Below are 24,735 nucleotides of genomic sequence, written 5' to 3' on the forward strand. Positions count from 1 at the left end.
TTTTATTTTTAAACTATGATTTTTTACTAAACCGATGCATTCTTTCAAACCCACAATAAAAAAAGTCAACCCTCTTCAAATCTCGATCTTTATTGATTCGTTACAACATTTTTGCATTAATTAAGGAGTGCATTTAAACCTGGCTTCCAACAGAAAATAAAAGTATTAACTTTCCTATCCAAGGTACGCGTGGCGATGAATTCTTATCCCTTTATCTCTTCTAGACTTCAGGCAATAACTAATTCCTCCTTCGCACCAACGAGCAAATAGCACTTTTATTTGTTTCTCTTCAGAGCCGAGGAGTTTTTCTTAACCTAAAACGTGTGTGTGTGTGCTCTCTTGTTGCACAATTCAGCAAAATATTTCCTTAAGTTGTTTTGAGTCGTCTCTTTCGTGTCGCCAGCCAGAGGGTCTTAATAATGCTTGTTTTTTTTATTTTATTTCTTGTGATTAACTTAGACGTACCCTAAAATGATGCAATTCTTAACTCTTTGAAAAGTACAAAACTAGATGGATGTAAGGACCACGTGATTAGTATACAGTTTGATAGATTTCTGAGACAAAATTATGTTCAAAAGACGCGCGAAGTTTTTCTTTTTGGTTTAAATTCTTTGAGGTTAGGTTGAGTAAGGTTAGGATTTTGTCTAATGAACGATGAAGAAGGGATTGGTTCGATTCGTCGATTGTGGCACAACCAGATTTACTCCTCCTGCTCCTGTTCGGCCAGCATGGGGTCATCCGTGTCCACCAGTTTGCCGGAAACGTCGTCCTGCAAGTACAAAGCACGAACACCGTTACGATAACAAAAAAAATCCAACATGGCGACAACAGCATGGCGGCGCACGCCGACCTTAAATCCGTTACAAAAAAGCAATGTTCCCTAAAAGCATGCCTTAAAACAGCCCTCTTTTGCAGCTACAATTCTACACATCGACACATCTGCTGCTGACCTCCTGTTCGGCAATTTCCACGTCCTCCTCCTCCTCCTCCTCCGCTTGGGCACCACCAACGGCCGTTTCTTCGGTCTCGTCTTCCCGTTTGCCCATGGCCGCGGCCGCTTCTAGAAGTTCGCGCTGTTCGGCATGTTCGCTTTCCTCGTCAGCATCGGTGGTACTAAAATTTGCCTTTGAAATTTTGAATAATTGAGTGTCAAATTGTGGCCCCAGCCGGTTTAAATTTTCTTTTCTGTTTTTTTTTTGTTGTTCATGGCATAACTTAAATCACACACAATTATGTAATAGCCGGCTTGCGCGTTCTGAGATTAGTATCAAAAGCACGCGAGAAGAGGGACCAACAGTCTTCCTGGTTTGTTTTTTTGTTTTTTTTTTGTTTTAAGAGAAATGAAAACAACGAGAAAGCCAAGTACTTTTATACAGCAGAGGTAAGAAATTTTGTCAGTCGAAAAAAGATGAAAAAATGAAACGAGAGTAAAATTTGATGGCAGTGGAGTGAATTAGCGAAGAGTAAAAAATTGTGATAAGATAAGTACAACTTGGAGATTGCACCGACGACGGAGACAACAACGTTGAGTGAGGCATATTAAAGAGATCCATTGAAGAGTGGGTGAATATCGAAAACAAGTGATGCAAGAGTGAGTTTAATTGAGTATAGATTGTAGGTAGAGATCAATAAAAAAATATATTCTTCATTTCTAAAACAATAATTCACGACGACATGCTGGATGTTGGTTTGGTTGGTAGTGAATTTTAAACATATTATTATTTTTAATATCTGGTCATCAAAGTGACTTTTCATCACCGTTTCAAAAATTCGCCAAAAATCATAGACACTTTATTCTCAGAAAAATGATTGTTGGTCATATTTTGGATGTCTATTGGTATTATGAGGTTATTTTCTATAGAAACCCAAAATATGACCAAAATCGATATTGACGAATTGGCTCAATTCTGAGGGCAGATTCACATTCAGTGGGAAAAAATAGAAAAATATAAATATTGAAATAACAAGCCATAATTGCAACATTTGCATGGAAAAAGTGTTTTAAAATGCATTTCACACTAGTACAGTTGTTTTCAATAATTAGTTTTCAAAAAAATGTTAGATTTGACGAAAACAAAAATTTTAGCGGGGAGACAAAAGCTTTAAATAAAATTTGTACCAGCCTAACCCTGAATTGAAAATATTATTTTTTGAGCCAGAAATATTTATGTGATTTGTAATTAAGATTGTTTATTTGTGACGAGAGCGTGTTAGCTTACTGTCTATCAGGGTAACAAGGTAATTTAGGATAGAATCGAAAAAAAACTTAAAATTTCGCGAAAAGAATACTTATACAAATTCATTAAATTTAAATTAATACTGAAATAGTAGTTTATGCAAAAAGTTGCAAAAAGAGGATTTTTTCAGCACGAGTCGTACATTTATCCAACGAGGTTCACCGAGTTGGATAAATACGACGAGTGGTGAAAAAATCAAGTTTTGCGACGAGTACACAATTTTTTGCAATTCCAGCTCAAATCAGGAATTTTTCTGGTACTTTTGTAACCGACCCTCTCCGATTTCAATGAAACTTTGTAGACATGTTATCCTAGGCCTATATAAGCCATTTTTGTGTATATGGAGCCAATAGTACTCGAAAATAACATTTGAGAAGGGCGTAAGGAATTTAAATATTTTTGTATTTTGTAATTTAAAAATTACTGTATCTTGAAGCCGTTGCGTCGTATCAAAAAGTGGTTAAAGACAAACTTGTAGGAAATTGGACGGGCTTTCTGAAAAAAATACACTGAAACAAAAATACATGCCACATCTATGAGGTTTTTTGGTTTTAAGTTTAAACTTAAATTTAAAGGTGATGTAACGATTTTTTTTTCGTTCAAAATTTTTGAGGAAATAGCCTAAAATATAACCAAAAGACTGACTAAAAATGCAGGATGGTATGTCTCTCCTAAAAAAATACAAAAATCATTTACTAAAACTGTTTTTTTGAAAAGTGGTCTAAACGTCAATGTTTTTGAAACCCGGTAGTGGGAATCGATTTTCCAGGCAATTTTACATAAAAGTCTCCATATTGACCATTGTCCTATGTCCAATCCTTGGAAAGATACAGCGGTTTTAAAAATGAAAATGTTGAAAAAACGGGTTTTTTGGTGGTTTTTGGCAATTTCTATATGACAGACTTGGTTTTTCAGTCTCGTAAATATTTTTATCGGAAAGCTCGTCCGATTTCCCATAAGTTTGCCTTTGACAGCATTTCAATTGGATGTAAGGGCTTACAGATATAAGCTTATTTACATTGCTTATAACTGAAAATAGAATAGAAATTTTTTTTTCAGTGTCGTAGAAACCAGGATAGTAAATTTGATTACGTAAATATAAAAACGACATAAATCAAAAAGCTGTCAAAGGCAAACTTATGGGAAATCAAGAGCTTTCCGGTAAAAATATTTACGAGACTGAAACACCAAGTCTGTCATATAGAAATTGCCAAAAACCACCAAAAAAACGTTTTTTTAACATTTTCATTTTTAAAACCGCTGTATCTTTCCAAGGATTGGACATAGGACAATGGTCAATATGGAGACTTTTATGTAAAATTGCCTGGAAAATCGATTCCCACTACTGGTTTTCAAAAACTTTGATGTTTAGACCACTTTTCAAAAAAAACAAATCTAGTAAATGATTTTTGTATTTTTTTAGGAGAGACATACCATCCTGCATTTTTCGTCAGTCTTTTGGTTATAGGCTATTTCCTCAAAAATTTTGAACGAAAAAAAAATCGTGACATCACCTTTAAATTTAAGTTTTAGACTTAAAAACCAAAAATCTCATAGATGTGGCGTGTATTTTTGTTTCAGTATATTTTTTTCATAAAGCCCGTCCAATTTCCTACAAGTTTGTCTTTAACCACTTTTTGATACGACGCAACGGCTTCCAGATACAGTAATTTTTAAATTACAAAATACAAAAATATTTAAATACCTTACGCCCTTCTCAAATGTTATTTTCGAGTACTATTGGCTCCATATACACAAAAATGGCTTATATAGGCCTAGGATAACATGTCTACAAAGTTTCATTGAAATCGTAGAGGGTCGGGTAAAAAAGTACCATAAAAAATCCTGATTTGAGCTGGAATTGCTCAACTCCGAAAACACCCTTTGAACAGAATTATAAGACAAATGTCTATGCACTGAGTCAATGAATCGTTTAAATCAAAAAAATGTTGAAAAGTATAACTATTTCAAACAAGTGCTGAAAAGTTCAACTTTTCAGCATCCATTCCAGTGCTGAAAAGTAGAACTTTTCAGCATTTGGTTTGAAAAAGGTTTCTATTCGATTCTGATATTTTTGGTACAGAAATGTTGGTCGTTTTGTCATTCAAGAATGACAGGAAAATTAAGTAGTTTCACGATGGAATTGCAAAAAATTATTTCGCTACACTAAATAAATAATTGAAAATGATGCGCAAAATTTGCAATTGGGTCCTAAAATGAAGCTTAGATTGCTGATATTTTTGTTTACAGCGATAAAGCTTATTTTTCTGAGTACAATGACCCTTTGTACGACCACAAAGAGTTTAAAATGGATTTTTAAATCAATTTGGAAAAATTAACCTCGCGGTCCTTCTTGACAGAAAAGCTCCTAGCTACTTGACAGCTCGTTCCAAGGGAACTATAGTTGATCCATCGAAAAAATGTTGTCTCGTCAAATTTTTTTTTGAGTTAAAATGAAAAAAAAAAGATCAGAAATGGTTTTTAATCGTGTTTTTTACCGTACATAAAAATTGACACAGGGCTTTAGTACCCAATTAGTTTTTTTTTTAGTTTTTGCTGATTGTCCACAACGTTCTTATCGGGGACATTCAGCAAAGATGCGGAAAAAACGGAATCGACGTGACACCTTATAATGTGGCCCTCTTAAACCTTGCGGTTTCGTCAACGGATCCACAGGCGTGTATCGTGCACTGGCTTGGAATATTTCGATCGTAATCGACACACGATCGAGATTTCTCAGTAGTAAGAAAAGCAAAGCAATCCATTTTAACGACCCTCGGGATTTCCAAAAAAAGTGTCCACGTGGTTTGTGGATGGTCCCCTATGAATGCCTTATTCACCTGATTTATTTCTCATGGGAGAACTGTCGTTTCTAACTCTCGAATACGGTGCTCAGTTTAATTTTTTTTTTGCAATTGTTGAATTTTTAAATATACAAAGTTTCAATGTTATTTTTTTTATTTTATATTTTTTCAGATTTTTTATTTTGAAGTTTTTGATTTTTAGAATTTATTTTTTTATAAAACAAATTGAAAAAAAACGTTAAAAAGCAGAAAGTTTTTTTTTAACAAATCAAAGATAAACAAAATGATAAAAAAAAACTTCAAAATTTCAGCAAAATAAAAATCTGATTTTCCTAAACATTGGAAATGAAACACTTCTATTTGAGCAGTTTTTTTTACAATGTATTTCTTATGGGAGAACTGTCATTTTTACCACTCAAATAAGGTACCTTTTGTAAAAATTATATTGTTTTTGGGGTTTTGAAAATAAGGATTTTTGAATTTCAGATTTTTTGATTGGCTAATTCTTTTTAATGAAGCACCGGATTAATTTTTAATTAAGCACCAGATTCGAGTGATACAAATGACAGTTCTCCCATAAGAAATACATTGCAGAAAAAAAGCAAAAACAATTCGAATAGAAGGGCTTCATTGTTGACTTTTTAAATATTGAAATGTTTTCAATGGTTGGATTTTTTTATGATTTTGAATTATTAAATTTTCTAAGTGACCCCGTTTGTTTGACAACAGTTGGTGTCAAACCATCGGGGTTTGAGTGTTATAATTATACACTCGAACCCCGATGGTTTGACACCAACTGTTGTCAAACAAACGGGGTCACTTTTTAGTTTGACACCCCTTTTACACGGAGTTCACACACACTACCTAACCTTTGTTTCGATAGTGTGCGTGAGCGCCGTGTAAAAAGTGACAGTTCGTCACTTTTTAGTTTGACTTTGACCAACCATCAGGGTATAAACTAAAAAAGTGTCAAACGAAAAAGTGACCAACCACCGGGGGTTGAGTGTATTGTCTTTTGTCGTTCGATTCGAAAAGTTCTGTTTCCTAATGAAACATTTTCATATAAGCACTAGGGTGGTCCAAATCCGGACTTTTTTGGGGCTACCCCCTGAAATCAAAGTTTGACCCATCACTAGGCCAAATTCCAAATTTGAGATCATTCTGACCACGGGAACCCCTACCTCCAATTGCTTAAAGTTGGTATGGGAAAAATCGTCAAAATGAATGGAGAAAAGCAACTGTTTTACTTTTTTCCTTGTGGAAGGCGCCATAATTATCCGATTCAGATGTAGAACCTTCATTAAATTTAGAACAACTTTCCCGAAGACACCATATTTTTAGGTTTCTTTCCCGCGAAGTTATTAGCGCCCAAAACTGACCATTTTTGTGCGGCCAGCTGTAAGGGGCTACCTAACAACGATGTTTATTTCCAATTCGTACTCGCACGTGCTCTCTGTCAGGTTCAAACTCTCTCATTCTTGCTCTCCTGCCTGCCTGTCTGTTTACCTACAACACGCCTGAGAGAGAGCACGTGCGTGTACGAATTGGAAATAAACATCGTTGTTAGGTAGCCCCTTACAGCTGGCCGCGCAAAAATGGTCAGTTTTGGGCGCTAATAACTTCGCGGGAAAGAAACCTAAAAATATGGTGTCTTCGGGAAAGTTGTTCTAAATTTAATGAAGGTTCTGAGAAATGGTGAGAATCGGATAATTATGGCGCCTTCCACAGGTAACAAAAGTTGCTATTCTCCATACATTTTGACGATTTTACCCATACAAACTTCAAGCGATTGGAGGGAGGGGTTCCCGTGGTCAGAATGAGCTCAAATTTGGAATTTAGCCTAGTGATGGGTCAAACTTTGGGGGGGGGGGGGGGGGGTGGTACGTAATAGAAAAAAGCTCCTTATGTGTTTTATTTTGTCTAGCTTTTGAAATTTTTTTCAGGAAAATTGTGTGTGAGTTTTTGCCTTCCTCACCTCACTGAGGCAAGGCTATAAAATCACTCGAAAAATGAACTTCTTAAATACGACTCCTAGATATACCTTCACGTATACCTATCGACTCAGAATCAAAATCTGAACTAGAGGTGGGCAAAACCGCTCTTTTTTAGGAGCCGCTCATTTTCGTTCGCTCATTAAAAAGAGCCGCTCTTTTGAACGGATATTTCGCTCTTTTTCAAAATTTGGATGAAAAGGGTTTTTTTAAGAATCGCGTGATTTTATAAGTTATTTCACATTGGACTTTTATAAATTATTTGATAAAAAAAACTTAAAACTCAAAACGAGAAGATGCCCTTGAAAACCATAGGTCTTTATGGTCTCTATGTCAAAATTTCTTCTCGGACCTAAACATTCGAGTAATTGATTGGCATCCAAACTTAAATCTAGGGAAGCTGGAAAAACTGCTATTAATTTTAAAATTGCGTTTATTTCTGCAAGAATAGAACTAATGCTGATATTTTATTTGGAGAAAATATTCTGTGACCTCTTTTCTACATTCTGATTTATTCTGATTTTTTTCCTGATAAAGTCTATAACGATTAAGTTTTATTGGACAAAAGGATTGATTTTTGTTTTGATTCAGTAGATTTTTGGTAATATTTTACAACTTATGCAATTTGAAATACACAATTTTTTGTGCCGGTCATACTTTAATATACATTCAGTTGTACAATGAAACGTTTTTTTTTCTCAGTTCGTTTATAAAATCATTTAATTTTGGGATTAATTTTTATAAGCATTTAAATAATTAAAACTGCATTTGCAATTCTCAAAAAAAAAAAAATTAAGTACTAAATTTTTTTGGAAACTCTATAAAATATATTTATAACAAAAATCATGCCATCTTGAAACGGTTCTTCCAAAAGACCGGAGTTTAAAAAAGAACCACGGTTCTTTTTTTGAGAGCCACGGTTCGTTCGCTCTTTTAAGTGAACCGGCTCTTTGAGCGGTTCGCTCTTTTTTTTGCCCACCTCTATTCTGAACAAATGACTGTGGGGATGTGTGTAGACATGATTTTTTTTTCCACGCAATTATCTCAGAACTGGCTGTACCGATTTTGGCCGGATCCGCCTTATTCTGTTCGTTTTGGGGTTCCCTAAGACCCTATTAAATTTTATTCTGTTTAGTGAAGTACTTTTAAAGTTATGCAATGAAAAAGTTTTTTTGTAGCTACAAAAAGGGTGATTTTTGCATAACCTCAAAGGCCGGCTTTTGCTTTTTGCTTTTTTGACTTTTTGACCACGCGGGGGATTGGCAGCCTTGCATGCGTATCGCCCGGTTGCCACATCGCTTAAGCAGTGTCTGCGTCTCTTCTGGAAAAAATCTGTATTAATTATGTTGCTGCATCATTTTGTCTCGACAAAGATTTGCACGAACTTTTTACTGAAATATATAACTCATGAGACTTTTCACCTTTATTTTGAAGAGTTGGTAAAAAAAAGAATTGAAAATTGCTGTTCAAGAAAATCAATAATTTAAAAAAAAAACAAATCAAAAAAAATTTAAAAAAAAAATAAAAAAAACTCTTAAATTAATTTGTAAATACCACCTAAAATACAGCATGAATGCGAGGAAGGCACCAACCACCTTAAGGTGGATTAAGTAACGTTTTTAATCAAGTTTCGATTGGTTAGAGGATCTTTTTCTACTTTAACTCCAGGTTCCAAAATCCATAAAAAAAATTCTTGCAGAAAAAAAATTAATTATCGAGAACCACTATTCAGCACCCAAGGGCCACATCTAAAAAAATGGGTTTCAGTTTTAATCATCAAGTTATAAAACCCACCGATCAACCAAACCAACAAACGGAAACGATACAGCACCGAGATAGAGAGAGCATAGTACAACATCCAACAGCGAATCACTGGTCAAACCTTCTCCTCAACCGCATCTTCCGATTCCGGATCCCGTTCCAGCATCTCCTCTACCAGTCCATCCTCTTCGTCAACCACGACCTGATCGGCATCATCTTTGAGGACTTCCTTGATCGAGTTGATATCCTCGTCGTCATCGTCACCACTTTCCAAGTCCTCACTTGCCTCTTCTATCTCGTGGTCTACAATGTCTTCCTGTGGGCTAGATTCTTCAGGCGGATCTTTCGCTCCTTCCAATTTTTCTGCCTCATCTTCGTCAGTTCGCTCTGCGGAGACAACTTCTTCGCTGTCCTCATCATGGTGATCTTCCTCGATCTTTTCCACAGATTCTTCGTCTTTTTCAAGAGGTTCCTCAAGTTTTTGCTGGGAACTTTCATCTTGATCTTCATCGATCTTTTCCAGAGGTTCTTCAGCTATTTCAGCAGTTTGCTCGAGTTTCTGTTGAGAATCTTCACTGTTCAATTCTACCTCTTCAACAGTATCTTTGGGAGGAACTTCATCAGCAATGTCCCCATCCGGACTTGGATCGCAACTGGTTTGATCCACTTCTTGACTCTCCTGCTCTGCTGGCACCGTCGTCTTCTGATCCGTTTCGTCTTCCATAGCGACATCCTCCGTCCGATCTTGCTGAACAGCATCGACTGATGAAGCAACCGATTGTTCAACCTTCTCTTCATCAACTGCTGCTTCCACGATTGTTTCATCGGCACTAGTCTGCAGACGACGAATTAGTTGACCAATTTTTGTTTTGTTTGTTTGCCAATTGTGAAAAGACCAATTTTGTTCGGTTTTTTTTTGTGGTTGTTGTTGTGGTGATGGAAGTGTCGAAACAATGGAATGAAAATCAAATAGAAATGATTAATACTATTCTACAAAAATGTAACAAGAGAGGGATTATTTCACAACGACAATGTAGTTTTGTTAGTGCAAATACGAGACAACACAATTAAAGTAAAACACTGCGATTAAGTTTTAGATTTTGTAGGTTTTCTTTTTTAAACTGCCGGGGTGGCGACGAAACGCCGTGGCGTGCCTTTATTTCATGACTTTTGTTTCTTTTCTCGACAATAAATGTAAATATTCTTAACAGCTAGCAACACTATCGTTAGATTGTTTGTGTGAGTGTGTGTATGTATGTGTTTGTTTTATTTCGTTTTCTCTGAAATGCTCGTCGATTTGATCTCTTCTGTGAACTTGTTGCTTGATTTTTTTTTGCGCTCTTGCTTATGCAACTGCTGTAACGTGTCTTTGTTTTTATTTTCTCTTGAATTTCTTGAAATATAATGTTTTCTTCGCCAAAGATCTTTGCTTGATTAGTGTTGTTGAATTTTTGATTTTTGCAAGCAAAAAGCATTATCAATTCTAACGCTAGAAACTAGTCAATAGATGGAAGGCAATAACGTAGGTTTGCGGAACTATATTTAGGTAATCATTATATTATATTTCTGTCCGTGGTTACTGATAATATATTTGACATTCAAGGAAGAAAGCGGTAAATATTGGATAAATTATGCGTAATTTCGTCCGTGCATTTTGAGGCAGTGATCCAAACAAATGTCTATAAATGTACGCTATCAAATCGGGCTTTGAAATTTTACTTTAAAATCCCCTTTAAATCAATTTCCCAAAATCCGCGACATTGATAGAATTTCAATTAATTTTTCAAAAACTATTCAATCGATAAAGATTTTTGTCAAGATTTATGTTTTTAAAGCATGTACTGAGAATGCTTTGAAAAAAGTTGCGTTAACAATTTTATTTCAAAATCTGGGATGACTTTTAAAGGCAAATTAAATTGATATTTTCAAATGGACCAGTACCTAGTAAGGTGCTTTTAATAATCAAAAGAAAAAAATACAATGTAATGTTTGTTTAACTAATTGTATTAACAATTAATAAAATATCCATATCAACCTTAGGTTAAGTTAATAAGTGATTCCAACTGAAAATTTAAAACAAATAGATTTTGCATAAAAAGTTCAATCTTATTATCAAAACCAGTTCTTGAACATGAATAAAAAAACACATTTACTCAGAAAATTCATTCATTGTTATTCATAAATTGCTCTAAAAAGACTCATTCATTCGCGAGCTCAAATCGAGAACGACGCAAAACTACTCTGATGCATTTCTACCGTGTATCACTTCCATGTCGATCGCTACTGAATACTCTCTCTTTTGCTCTCCCTCTCACTCTTCAATTGGTGAAGTGAAGGCCAAAGAGCGCCGCGCAGGTATGTTGTTAGATTCTCTCCTCTCTGAGCATATTCGCTTGTGACTCGGGTCGACGAACGGAGAATCTCTCGATGTATTTGTATTGCTGTGTAGCAATTCGTGCTAGCTCGCGAATAGTTGCGCGTAGAGCGTCCAATTTCTCGGGGTTACAAATTTCCCGGAAAACGGGAAATTTTCAACCAATTTCCCGGGAAATCCCGGGAAATTTTAAATATATTGAAAATTGTTTCTGAACATGGTTCTGATTAATATTATGCAAAAAATTGTATTTTATTTAATGGTTAAAATAAGTGTGAAGATCAATTAACTGCTTGACTGCATGTAACAAAATGAAGAAAATATTTTTTTTCAAATTACATAAATCAAGTACAATTAATCAAAAAATATATCAGGTAATTTTTAATGGGAAATATTTGTTATCAAATGTTTAGAAAGTGAGTAAAATGAATCCATACTCCATAATAACAATTCTTTTAAACTTGCCAGAAATTATGTTTTTCATGAAAAATATCTTTCTAAAACAAGTCGTACTGGTTTCAGCCCTTGAACAAAATTGTACAGCTTTTTATTATTTCCTTAAAGCCATACTTCTAGTTTGTTTCACTTCATTTTTTGAGCACCACTCAAACCAAACAAAGTATTTTTTTATGATCTTTTTAAAAGGTAAACAAAAAATGTGAAACAAACTTTATATCCCAAGTAACATTTTTTTCCAGGAGTTCTACAAGAGCTCTTCAAGATAGCTACAGCATAGCAGTTTGGACCGCGGTAGGATAAAACTCTCTTCAAGTACTCTTCCAAACTCCTGAAGAAGTTTTGAAGATAATTTTATCCCACCGCGGTCCAAACTGCTATGCTGTAGCTATCTTGAAGAGCTCTTGTAGAACTCCTGGAAAGAAATGTTACTTGGGATATTACTTTGGCAATAAGGGGTTCATATATTTTTTCAACGAAATAACACCAGTAATTCTATGAAAATCATACCTACATTGTAGTAAATCACTTTCATTATGCAAGATCTTTTTCCAGTTGCTTCAGAAATCATTATCATCAGAAAGAAATGTTGATATCAAAATTTCTGATAATCTGAAACATATATGAACTTAACAATGAATATAATTGAACAAAGTAATGAGTATTTTCAAAATATTTGTTCCAAAAAGTGAAGAAAATGTATGCTTCTGCTTAAATTTCGGGAATTCCCGGGAAATATACAAGTTTCCTGGGAAACGGGAAATATTTTTTTCCGGGAATTCCCGGGAATTTTTTTCCCGGGACGGGAAATTGGACGCTCTAGTTGCGCGATTCAGTCGGCAAAGATTCGTTCGGCGATGAGTGATTGATTTCTGATCTTTGAATTGAAAATTAAGACCCTTGCCTATAAATTTAAAGACATTTAGAATTCTGGTTATATAACACCTGAAGCATGTAATTAAAAAAAAAAACTAAATATATCTGTTTCTAGAGTAAAGTTGCAAAAAATCGAAAACTTAGTTCGTTTTCCAATTCAATCATGAAAATTTAAAAAAAAATTAAAAGGTTGTATTCGACTTCTTGAGGTACTTTTAACACATCCCGACCAAGTTTAAAAAAATCTAATTTGTTTTTTTTTAAATCTTGTATCTATCAATGTCACCCCTGTTTACGGTACCTCTTTTGTTTTTTGTTGAAAGAGTAGTAAGTTGTGTAAAAAAACTACATATCTAGAGTTTATTTGAATAGGTTTAATAAGCTATTGTGTTTTATATGTTTATAGGACCTTTTCAAAAATAAAACTCTAGATGGCCTGTCATGTTCGTCATTACAAAGAGCCGCGTCAGTGAACGCACACGAAGTTGAAACGAACGAATGCCGAGCTCGACACTCAAGCAGCCGCTGCGACCCGAAGACACTTTCTCTTTTTTCTCTTTCTTGCTTTTGAGACACGGCGTGGAAACAGCAATCATTTGACTGCAGTCATGACTGTGTGAGTGACTTTTCCTTGTGCTCATTCGTTCGTGTGTGAACGAACGAAAGCATAATGTCAAATTCTGGTTGACGAAGTGAAGACAAACCAAGCAATCAGTCACCATTCTCTAAAAATGTCAAATGTTAACAAGCCTTAGCCAGGAAAAAAAAAGGAAACAAGGGAATTTTGGCCAGCTCTGTAAAATTAAATCTGCACTTCTAAACGTTCTGTTAGCTGAAATTCGTTAACGACACAGTTTGGATCACCACCTTGTACTGTTTTTGATGATCTGGATTGCACTGAAATATTCACACGGAAGAACGGAACTCTCTGGAAATTCTTGACTGGTAAACAAACCAAGTCAAGGTCTAATGTTTGTTGTGATTGTGTGTATTATGTATGTCTCTAGAGTTGAAGAAAATAGTCGAATAAGGAGGTTAATATGGTGCGCTACAACTATGACCTGGTGTTTTTGTTTTTAAGCAAGTTTTATTTAAGGAAATCTTGGCGTACATTTTTGAGTTGTTTCAAAACCATTTCTTCATTTCCTTCAGGCTGGAAACGTCTTAGCAGTTAGAACATTCTTGTTTGATTTTAAAGTTAACAAATCAAAATCAGTTTTTCAAACTAAGCATATTAGAGCGAATAAAGATAATCGTTTTAGTATTTAGCAATAGTAGTAATAATAGTAGTGATGTCTGTTTGTTGACTTTCTACAACGCAAATCTCACATGCTTGCATCTCTGTTAACGGATTAGTGCCAAAGTATATCCTACTAAAGTTACAACACGACTTTCTGACGACGGAGACGGGCGCGCGCGCGCGCTGATCTGTTCCCAAGCCAGCGCGAAATTGAGAACGAGAGCGAGCGAGAGAAACTCGGGCCAAGGAAAAACGAAAAACAAAACTCAACGGAAAATTGCCAGCAGGAAGAAGAAGAAAGAAAAAAAAAACACGGGGAAAACTCGGAACTAGGCAACAACTCAAACCTCATTCGCTCCCTCTTCAGTCTTGTTTTCTTTGTTCTCGTCATCGGCCTCCTCCGTCGCCGTCACCTGGTCACCACCCTCTTCCGGCTCGTTCTGGCCATTTTTCTGCTGCTCGTCTGCTGGGCTCACCTCGACCGGTTTGGGTGCCTCCAGCTTCAGGAACACTTCCAGGTTGTCGATCTCGTTGGCCAGATCAAAGTCGTCGTAGTCGCCGCAGTACTCGGAATCGTTGAACAGCTGCGGGGGCAACGGATGCCGCGGGGTTGGATCGCTGATCGTGCTGCCGTTGTGTTCCGAGTTCTTCTGCATAAAGTCCTTCTCGGCCTCCTGGCCCGGCTCCGTGATGTCGATGATGGTGTACGGGATGTGTTTGCTGTCCATGATCATCGAGACCCGCTGCTGGCGCTTTTTCACCTGAAAGGAAACAAAAAATGAGAAATTCCCATCATTAATCATCCCGTTCAAGACAATTTGAATCAAATTTATCTGCGAGAAATGAGCGACCCCAAAGTGATGAATTTCGTCCCATCTTGAGCTAAAATTATTCCGCCCAAAATTTACGACATTGTTCCGCGGAAAGATCCTTGTCAGTAGCTATTTATTTCCTCCCATGAGAGTCAACAACGCAACCCAGAACGACATTGAACCGTGTGTGTGTTTGTTGCAGGTGCGGGCGGTTTGACTTTGAACTTGAAAGTGCTGTGGGAATAATGACTTTCTCGGCTCTTTTTTACTATTCAACGGCGACGACGACGACGAGTTTGTGTCTAAAGTAGAAATATAGATGGACATGTGAATGAACGGAACGGTGTTTACGTTCGGAGGTGATCGCTCTGTTTGACTTTGCTGGGCAGGTTCTGTTAACATTTCTGTTTGGAAGCGTCACAGCGTGTTTAAAAAAGAGACAAAAAGAATTATCCTCAATTCGAACAAATTGACTGTTAGCAGGGTGGATTCAAACGAACAATTTCTCAAATTGAGACGTATGGCAGCCTGCAAAGGCAGAAAATTGTCAACTTTCCTGGTGCCCTGTTAATTGTAATAAGAGTCCTAAAGCTCGTTCTTAAATTTCACTTTGGATAATTTAATAACGGTTTTATTTATTTTTATCAAAATAAAACAATAATAAAAAAATAATCGAGTGACCGATTCTTCGGCTCCTTTAAAAAAAAATCCCAGTTTTTTCAGCGTTTTGGCTGTTGTGACAAAAAAAAAGAAGAAACCCCCCCATGTTATTACATATTTGGAAAGATAATTGATTTTCCTACAAAGAAATATCATGCAGAATGAACCATATAGTACCTGTGCTTCCCCTGAAATAAAAATGTAGCGTGACGGGACAACATCGTAAAACTGAACTTTAAAAAGGCACACTACAAAAATCACTACAGTTTTGCCAGTTTGATTTTTAAAAACTTTTGCTCTTCTACACATTATCACAAATTGAAAAACGAATCTTTTGCTCCTTGAACTGAACGAATTGGTTGAAATTTGAGTTTTTGCCAGCCATTTCTTTTCGTGACGGGACAACGAAAGGAGCAGATTTATGAAAAAACTTCGCTCCCATTCAATGGCTTGCAGACCATATTTGGTCAATATTTTTGGCTTTTGAGGTAAGAAAACGCATTTAAAGCACATTGCAATTATTGGATCATAATAAAAATGAAATCTTTCGAGTTGCTTTGGAGGATTTGAACGGTGCGGGTCGCGGTTATCACGCAGGATTTTCGTTGCCGTTTTTGATTGTGTGTGTTTTTCGGTCCGGGCGGTTTCGCGTTTTCGCATTTTATTTTATTTGGTTTTATCTTTCCACAGCCGGCTGTCTAAGATTGAATCATTTATGCTCTCAACACCAAATAACCGGGAATAATCTCATCCGCATCCTCCGACTGTTTGCCTTGAGAATGCATAATACATCACACCATTAAACAAAATTTATTGATTATTGGGTCGCATCATCATCCTCTATGTGGAATCCTGGCCATTACCCTTACCCACTAACAAAATCCCAAGTAGAAGTAGTTTTCCGGCACACGTGGGGGTGTGGATATCGTATAGAACCCACCCTTGGTAGCAACCTGTGCTAACTAACATTCCCGTCCCAATCCCCCGAGATCTACAAACTGACATGGCGGGCGCCGTTGGTGGCCAATGACTGTTACCTATTTGCTTCAGATCTAGTTTTAATGATCTTGATGTTTTATCTTTTCAACGCATTCATACATGCTGTTGATAAGGGAAACACCATTAGATCGTTCAAGCATATGGTCGGTTGTATTGATAGGATATTACGGTCCTGTTCAGCAACGGAGAAGGACAACCATGGGTGGTCTCTCATGCTCATGCTCATGCTCATAATAAAAATGAAATCTTTCATATTAAAAATCACATTTAAAATTGAAAAAAGTGACATTTTGGTGTAGCTTCGCTAAGAATCGGTCGAGTACGGACTGGATAGCATAAAACAGGGGTGCTCAAAGTTTTTGGAGGCCGGGCCAAATTTGAAACTCAAATTAGCTTGCGGGCCAAATTTACAAAAAAAAAGGTTATTAAAAAAAATTACGTTATTTTAATTTAAAAGATTTAATTCCTGTTATTTAAAAAAAATCAACTGAAAATAATAGAAACCACAAAATAACGAGTTTCTATCGGTATTGTTGATTTTATTTCTTCAGGCATTTGAAAAAATTTTTTTTAGACGAATGTACCTGTGTTTAGAAAAAAAACACTGTTTTGTTTTTATATTTCGAAAATGATGACATTACATGTTGAACAATTCATCTTAAGGCGTAATTTTATCTATAAGTTAAGTGTGGCTAACGGAAAATCGTTGAGGGCCAGAATTTCAACATTTCAATGAAAAAAAATGTAAGAAAATGTTTTAAGCTCTCGTATAGGTAAACTGCAATCATTATTTTCAAAAAAAAAAAAGATTCGTCAAAAAAAATATTTTAGCGAAAAAACATTTAATTTTTTTAACGAAAATTCACTAAAATTCAAATTATTTTCATTAAACCCAAACATGCTCAAATGATTCTAAATGCAAATTAATGCATATTTAATTAATTTCCGCTGATTGCACTTAATTTTTTTTTAAGTTTTTTGAACATATATTTTTGCTCTTGGTTTTTCGAGTCAATTTTACAAAAATGGGGGAGGGGTGAGTTGATCGACGAAAGCTTTGTAAAATATTTACAACAAACTTGATCCTCCGATTTCCACATGTTGTCTGCCTGAATCAGTTTGTAGTCAATCAGATTCGTTATCTAACTGTAATGAGTTCGAATCCCGAAGGAAGTGCAATGTAAGTTTGAGGGTCAGTTCATAAAAGGGTCATTATGACTTTCAAATTAATAAATAAAACTTACAGTATGTAAAAAAAGTATTTACACCCCTTGGGCACTATGCACATATTGTGATAAAACATGTAAACAATTTAAAGTTTGACAGAAACCTAGTACTACGTTTTGTTCAGAAACTCATGCCGAACATTTTGCTACAAAATGCTCATGAAAAGATGATTTCTATAAAAAGTTATATAACAAATACTATAACAAAAATCAAAAAAGGTGCAAAAAAAGTTTGTACACCTTTCGAAAAATTAACATAAATAATTTTATTTGTTGACAAATCACCATAAATCCAGTCTCCCAACTCCAAATAGGCATCCTTGACTGATTAAAAAAATAATTTGGATTGAATATAAAGTTTACTAACTACTTAGTATAAAAGTTTATATAACTCTGGAAATTCTATATAAAACTTATCTAAACTTAATTTTGAAAACTTTTAATTCAACTAAATGTCAATATATTACCATAGAATTGCTAAATAAACATTTTGGAGTGGGTATAACACCGTTTGCGTGTCTTTGTATCGCTAGAATAGATTTTTCGCTGGAATTTTGTACCAACCCGGAATTACGTCGTCGGAAAATCCGCCGGCATCCGAACCGGTCCACAATTCACACGTCAACCTATGTGGCATCGGAAAGGGCAATGTCCGATCTTTTGATACCCATACATCTAGGTTTTCTATGAAACCCACGTTTTTTGGTCACCCCTGGCATAAAACGATAAAATGCATACAAGAAATATATTTCAACCGAAATTCCGATCACCTTCCCCATGACAGCATTCAAGCGAATGCTGTCACCACGCAGCACCGCACAAGCAACAGAGAGGGAGAGAGCGAGAGAGAGAGAGAGAGAGAGAGAGAGAGAGAGAGAGAGAGAGAGAAAGAGAGAGAGAAATAAAGAGAAGGAGCATATACTTCGTGTCGCGCGGCTGCTTGAGTGTTTCGATCGGCATTCGTTCGTTTCAACTTCATGTGCGTTCACTGACGGTCGCTTCGTAATGACGAGCATGTCAGGCGCGGTCAGTCAGCGTTCAACGATCGAGTTAGAAGGCATAGAACAAAATCAGCGGTTATCATCACTCAATATTGCAAGCATAATATGTCGAAAACACGTCAAGCACAAACATGTTTGCCGTAGACAAAATTATGTCGGGCAGTGTTATTATTGTTACATGTACATAAAAAAAAAATCTACCGAAGCTGAAATCCTCATTTACAGTGAATTTAAATTAATTGAAGTTTCTGTAAATTTTTGAAACCTTATTTACTCTTGTCTATTCTATAGTTATAAGTAATAATGTTTTCGATTGAATTACGATGTCAAACACAGCTGGAAGGGACACCAAAACTCTGTTATGTACCTAAATGAACGCATTGTCATTTGATTATTCACAAATAAAACCGAATTGAATTGAAGAATAATTTAAACACTTCGCCATAACAGTAATTGGGTCATAAAATTAAGCTTAAATTTGTGATATTATTGTTCACAACGATGCAGCTTATTTTTGTGAGTACAATAACAGTTCTAGTCAATTTTTTTTTTGCATTAAAATTAAAAAAAAAATCAGAAATGGTTTTTATCGTGTTTTTTACCTTGTATGGGAATGGGAATGTTAGTCCGATATTTGCATGGTGGAGACCGCTAAATGGCTGCGTCTTCGACAAAGTATCACATGACGGGTTTGGGCGATGGGTATGAGGTCAGGATTCACCATGGCAAGTGATGCGACCATGAGCAATGAGTTATCGGCTTAAATTTAAAAATTTTAGGCAGCAGACTGGCGGAAAGATAAAATGTTGTTTGATTTAAAAGTTTTTTTTTTTTTTTATCGAATGCGTGCTAACCGAGCAGTAGTGCTATGGGAAGGACTTAAATTATTGATAACGCGAGTTTATATAAAAATTCTACATAAAAGACGGTTGACTATTGAATTAATCGGATAGCTAGATTAGTTAAAACCAAAACTGTAATCCAATATTGATTTCAGCGAATTTGGAAACAATAAAAACACACTTTGATTTTGGATCGCATATCATCTTCTATGCACGGAAAGGGGATCCATCGCCAAATCGCGATAAAGTTCGCTAAAACTAGCGAAAAATGTCGCTAATTTCTCAGCCTGCACAAAAATTACCTAGAATCGCTAATTTTTTTCGCTGGTTTGGAAACCGATGAAATTCTACCAAACCAGTGAAAAAAACACTGGTTTGGTGAAAAATGTCGCTGTTTGGGGGATCAGTTTTGCTAGAATCAGAAAATTTTCTCGCTGGTTTGGAAAAAGCGGCAGGGCACCAAAATCAACCAGGAGATTATTGTACTGGTTTTGGGAAACAATTCGCTGGTCCAGCGGATTTCTTCACTGGACCAGTGTTCTTTTACGCTGGATCAGCGTTTTCTATCGCTGACGTCCGGGTTTTTTTCCGGCGGCAGCAGCTCGTACCAAAATCAACCAGGAGATTATTCTAGGAGATTATTTCCAGGCGAAAAAACCGCTTGGTTCCGACAACGAAAGAGTCCACTGTATTATTCTGTTTAAGTGCTGTACAATGAAAATCTAAGTGTTTGTATGGATTCAAAAAAGTTCACTTAATAACGGATCATTTGAAAAATTACAAGCAAAAAACTGTAAAACAGTTGAATTCACGAGTGGTTGGAATAACGACTACAAGAAAAACAAACTGTTATACGAAATTCTGCTCGAATTTTATGGCTATAAAACAACTTAAATTTAAGTAAAGTGAGGTAATCAAATTTCTGTTTACATTGTGTCACATATATGTCAAATATTTATTTATCAAACGTAGTTGATAGAAGTTGCTTTGTCAGTTTTAAGGCAAAAAGTTCAATTTTTGGGAATCTTATTTAATAATGTTTTACCTAAGCTAAGGTAAGCTGTTCACATTGCAGACGTTATGTATTTCCACATTAATAAGGCTAGAATTGATTGCGAAATGATAGACAATTTTTGAAAAATGGAATGTAAAGTTTTATAAAAAAAAAGTCTAGGTGGTGTAAAGAAAGACACAGTTTTGAACAAATGTTGTTTTTTTTCAGCGCGTGACCGGTTACCGACCTAAAAATCTTAAAGTTCCGTTCCGGTTGACGGAGGTTTACACAGAAAAAAATATTCCTGTAAATTTACATTATTTATCATGTACCAAAAGGTATCATGATAAATGATGTATATTTACATAAGATTCATTGGAAATTTACATGTTTTTCATTGTAAATGTTTCGAATCAAAATTTGGTGAAATCGTGTAAATTTCCAATGAAAATAATGTAAATTATCCAATCAAAAAAATTTTTTTTTGCTCCGCTGAATCTAAAATCCGATTTAAATATCGGATTCTAAATTCTACGGAGCAATCTGTTTAAAGGTAATTTTATATATTTTTTAATTTTTATTTGATGTTTTTCTTTAGACGGGGCTTTCAGAATCTTTAAGGTGATGTTAGCACTAGAAAATGTATTTAAATTAAGTTGTACTTACATGCGGATTCGATCGAGATAAAGATGCTGCTTTTGAACCAGGTCGATGCGTTGTGCTGTTGCCAGTAGTGGTCCCGTGCTGATTTCGCGTTTTAAGTTTGGCTGCGAATCTCTCAGAAATATACACTAACCGGGGGTCTTCCTAATCAAAAACGAACGGAGCCTTTCCATAGGCGACGTGGTGGCCAGCGTATACAGTTCCGGATTGGTGTGTTTGGTGTGTGTGTCACTGTGAACAGGTGTAGGTCGATGTCGTGTAAAGGTTTTGATTTTAGTAATCTTGTGTAACATGCCGCAATGAGCCGACCTGGAATAGAATAACATATTAGTAAAAATATTGAATGTTGGATGAGGAGGTACTCACTTAAGAGCGAGTTTTTCACCGATGTGTAACAGGTCGTATCGAGGTGCTCCGATTTGGATGATACTTTCAGCGTTTGTTTGTCTATACATGAGATGAACTTTTGCCAAATATGAGCCCTCTACGACAAAGGGAAGTGGGGTAAAACGGGCCTTGAAGTTTGAGGTCGAAAAAACATCAAAAATCTTAAAATTGCTCGCATTTCCGTAAAACTTCATCAATTCCAACTCTCTTAGATGCATTCGAAAGGTCTTTTGAAGCACTTCAAAATGTGCCATAGACATCCAGGATTGGTTCGACTTTTTCTCTTAGCTTTTGCAAATTACTGTCAAAAATGGATTTTTTTAAAACCTTAATATCTTTTTGCAACAGCCTCCAACACCCATACTCTCATAGGTCAAAAGATAGGTAATTACATGGACTATAAGCCTACGGTATTAACTTTTTGGCCAATCGCAGTTTTTCTCATAGTTGTTCTATTTTTCTAGAACTAACATTTTACAACGTTAGTTTTTGCCCTGTAGGCCAAGAAGACGGAACTTTTTGGTCTCAATTTTGTCATATTCGGAATCCTCGGACAATTTCACGTAAGTTAGAAGTATTGGAGTTGTTATTTTGATGAAAAAAATAATTAAATAAAACATTTTTGAAAAAAGAAATAGATTTTATTTAACCTATGATCAATACGTCAAATGCTGTATCAAGTAGGCGAAAACCTGTTTTACCCCCAATCCAACAAATTGTTAAAAAATATTTTGATTCATTCTAAATGGCAATTTTTCCAATCAAATGTACAACTCCAATACTTCTAACTTACGTGAAATTGTCCGAGGATTCCGAATATGACAAAATTGAGACCAAAAAGTTCCATCTTCTTGGCCTACAGGGCAAAAACTAACGTTGTAAAATGTTAGTTCTAGAAAAATAGAACAACTATGAGAAAAACTGCGATTGGCCAAAAAGTTAATACCGTAGGCTTATAGTCCATGTAATTACCTATCTTTTGACCTATGAGAGTATGGGTGTTGGAGGCTGTTGCAAAAAGATATTAAGGTTTTAAAAAAATCCATTTTTGACAGTAATTTGCAAAAGCTAAGAGAAAAAGTCGAACCAATCCTGGATGTCTATGGCACATTTTGAAGTGCTTCAAAAGACCTTTCGAATGCATCTAAGAGAGTTGGAATTGATGAAGTTTTACGGAAATGCGAGCAATTTTAAGATTTTTGATGTTTTTTCGACCTCAAACTTCAAGGCCCGTTTTACCCCACTTCCCTTTGTCGTAGAGGGCTCATATTTGGCAAAAGTTCATCTCATGTATAGACAAACAAACGCTGAAAGTTTCATCCAAATCGGAGCACCTCGATACGACCTCTAGAACAAACCGAGCAATATTTACAAATACTGCCTCTTAAACACGCTTGCGATGCAGTATAATATTCAAGACCAGCGAGGAAATTGAAAACTGCTTCGTCGCGGTCGTTTTGACAAAAAATCCAGATTATTATATGTTTCTGTTGCAATCTCCTCCTCGTCGAGTTGCCGGACGTCCTACCGCGCAGGATCGAGGGAACACTGTCCAGGGCACCGACTCCCTTTTCCGTCTCCTTGAGCCGCTCCTTCTGATGGTCGTTCTTGTTTTTGATCGTCTTGAACGTCTGCTGTCAAAGTACTCCACAAAGTACGTGTACACGACTTAACAAACTTGAACAGCTCAAGGACGGCGACCACGAGCAGATTGTGGCGGCGCTTGTACCGAAGAAATCGGATCGCACCAAGAACCAAGAACGTGTGGGGGCTCTTCATCAGGACCAGTATCTGCCGCAGCAGGTCCTTGTTGATTATGCAGATCTTTATGTGGTAGTTGTGGTGCTCGATGCAAAACAACAGCCACTCTAGCACCAGCCCGAGCAGGTGAACTGTGTGGTAGTCCTCGTTGGCGGGCTTGTCCTTGAAAATGTTCAGCAGCATGACGGCAGATAGCGCTTATAGAAGATATTAAAGAGCACAACTTCTCCGAGCTGTGCATGGTCTCAAGTAGCATTCGGAACACCATCAGCAGCATCGCCCCATTCAGCTCCGGCTCCGAGCCGAACAGCATCTGCTTGATCGCGGTGTTGATCAGCCTTTTATCCTCATCCATGTCCGAGTTGTTGTACTGCTGCAGCTTGTATTCGCGCACGATCGAGAACGAGCCCTTGACAATCTTTGTCAGCCTGATCTAGCAGTTGTGCTGCTCTTGCTCTGTTCCTCAGATTCATCTCTAAATAAAAATTAAGCAATGAAAAAAATATTCTATATTCTCCTCCTTAAGGTTAACTCACAAAGTGATCTCTTCCAGCAAACGACGACTCCAGCAACAAACGTTAAAGCGGAACGACTTCCGGGGCGCCATCGGCCAGCAACAAACCGCACGTCTCGAACCGCTACTCTAATGCTGTCCGATAGCATCTCCCGGTTGCTTTGGGTAGCTACCAAATCCTCCGGTTGACCGCCACCGGAAAAAAGAAAAAAAAACTATTTGAATAAAAAAACAGCAACATCTGGTTGGAAAATTCGCTCGTAAACAACCGCAAACATATCACTAGGCAAGATTATTTGGTTTCCTAGTTTGGGTGAATACATTTTTGGAATAGAAAGTGGAAAATACTTACCAAATATGCTACGACTCTAAAAAACGGAATTTAAAAAACACTCCTTCCCGATTCCCGAACTGCAGCCGCAAATGACTGGCTCCGCTGGCTCACTTTGTTTTGATTTTTTTTTTGTTTTGACATTTCTCACCTGTGAAGATAAGGGTTGCACAAGTTGTACCGAGTTGTCCTGATTTGCAGCGAATATTGCCTACACAAAGGCTAACTAACCCAACTAACCACCAACATTTTTTAAAGCGCCAGCTGCACACTCTGACCGCTCTCGAAAAAGTTTTGTTTTGGTCGGCTGTCATTTTAATCTTAAACTGCCACCTGCGACAATTTGTGCACTCATCTATGCAGCAGTACAAATACATCTCCAGCTTCACTGCACCGTATTTTTCTGCTGCGAGAACTTTATGGAAACGTGCTTCTTTTCATTGAAAAGAACCATCACCTGTTGAGTATTTTAATGCTGAACACTTGATGCAGAACTTTTTCATGCTTTTTTGTTTTGAAAAAACCCCTAAAGCAATTCGATTGCCACAAATCGCTTCCAAACGTGAACAATAACAAACATTTATGACGGCTGTCGGAAGGATGTGTATCAAACCAGCGAAAACTTTCGCTGGAAAAGAAACCGTTTCGGAAATAACAAACCAGCGAAACCAAGTTGCTGGATTTGATTTCGCGCAGCCACCTTTTTCAGCGAAAAATTTCGCTGGTTTAGAGAAAAAATTCGCTGATATCAGCAAAACCAACCCAGCAAAATTCGGTCGCTGGTTTGGCGATCGATCCCCTTTCCG

At 36.5% G+C, this 24,735-nt stretch overlaps 1 protein-coding gene across 2 annotated transcripts in view; it reads right to left on the reverse strand.

Moving 5' to 3' along the window:
* Positions 1-70: 70 nt before the first annotated feature.
* The window catches only part of LOC120431634 (SH3 domain-binding glutamic acid-rich protein homolog), a 45,965-nt gene continuing 21,300 nt past the window's right edge, over positions 71-24,735 (reverse strand). The window contains exons 2-4 of one of the 2 annotated variants that reach the window (XM_039596742.2): positions 14,087-14,500; positions 951-1,124; positions 71-769 (exon numbers count right to left, since the gene is read on the reverse strand). In XM_039596742.2, the coding sequence (XP_039452676.1) occupies positions 701-769; positions 951-1,124; positions 14,087-14,500 (657 nt within the window). In that variant the 3' untranslated portion in view covers positions 71-700. The remainder of the gene's footprint in view (positions 770-950; positions 1,125-14,086; positions 14,501-24,735) is intronic. The other variant, XM_039596743.2, reaches the window with a different exon arrangement.

The sequence above is a fragment of the Culex pipiens genome, chromosome 3 (genome assembly GCF_016801865.2).
Source record: "Culex pipiens pallens isolate TS chromosome 3, TS_CPP_V2, whole genome shotgun sequence".
NCBI lineage: Eukaryota > Metazoa > Arthropoda > Insecta > Diptera > Culicidae > Culex > Culex pipiens.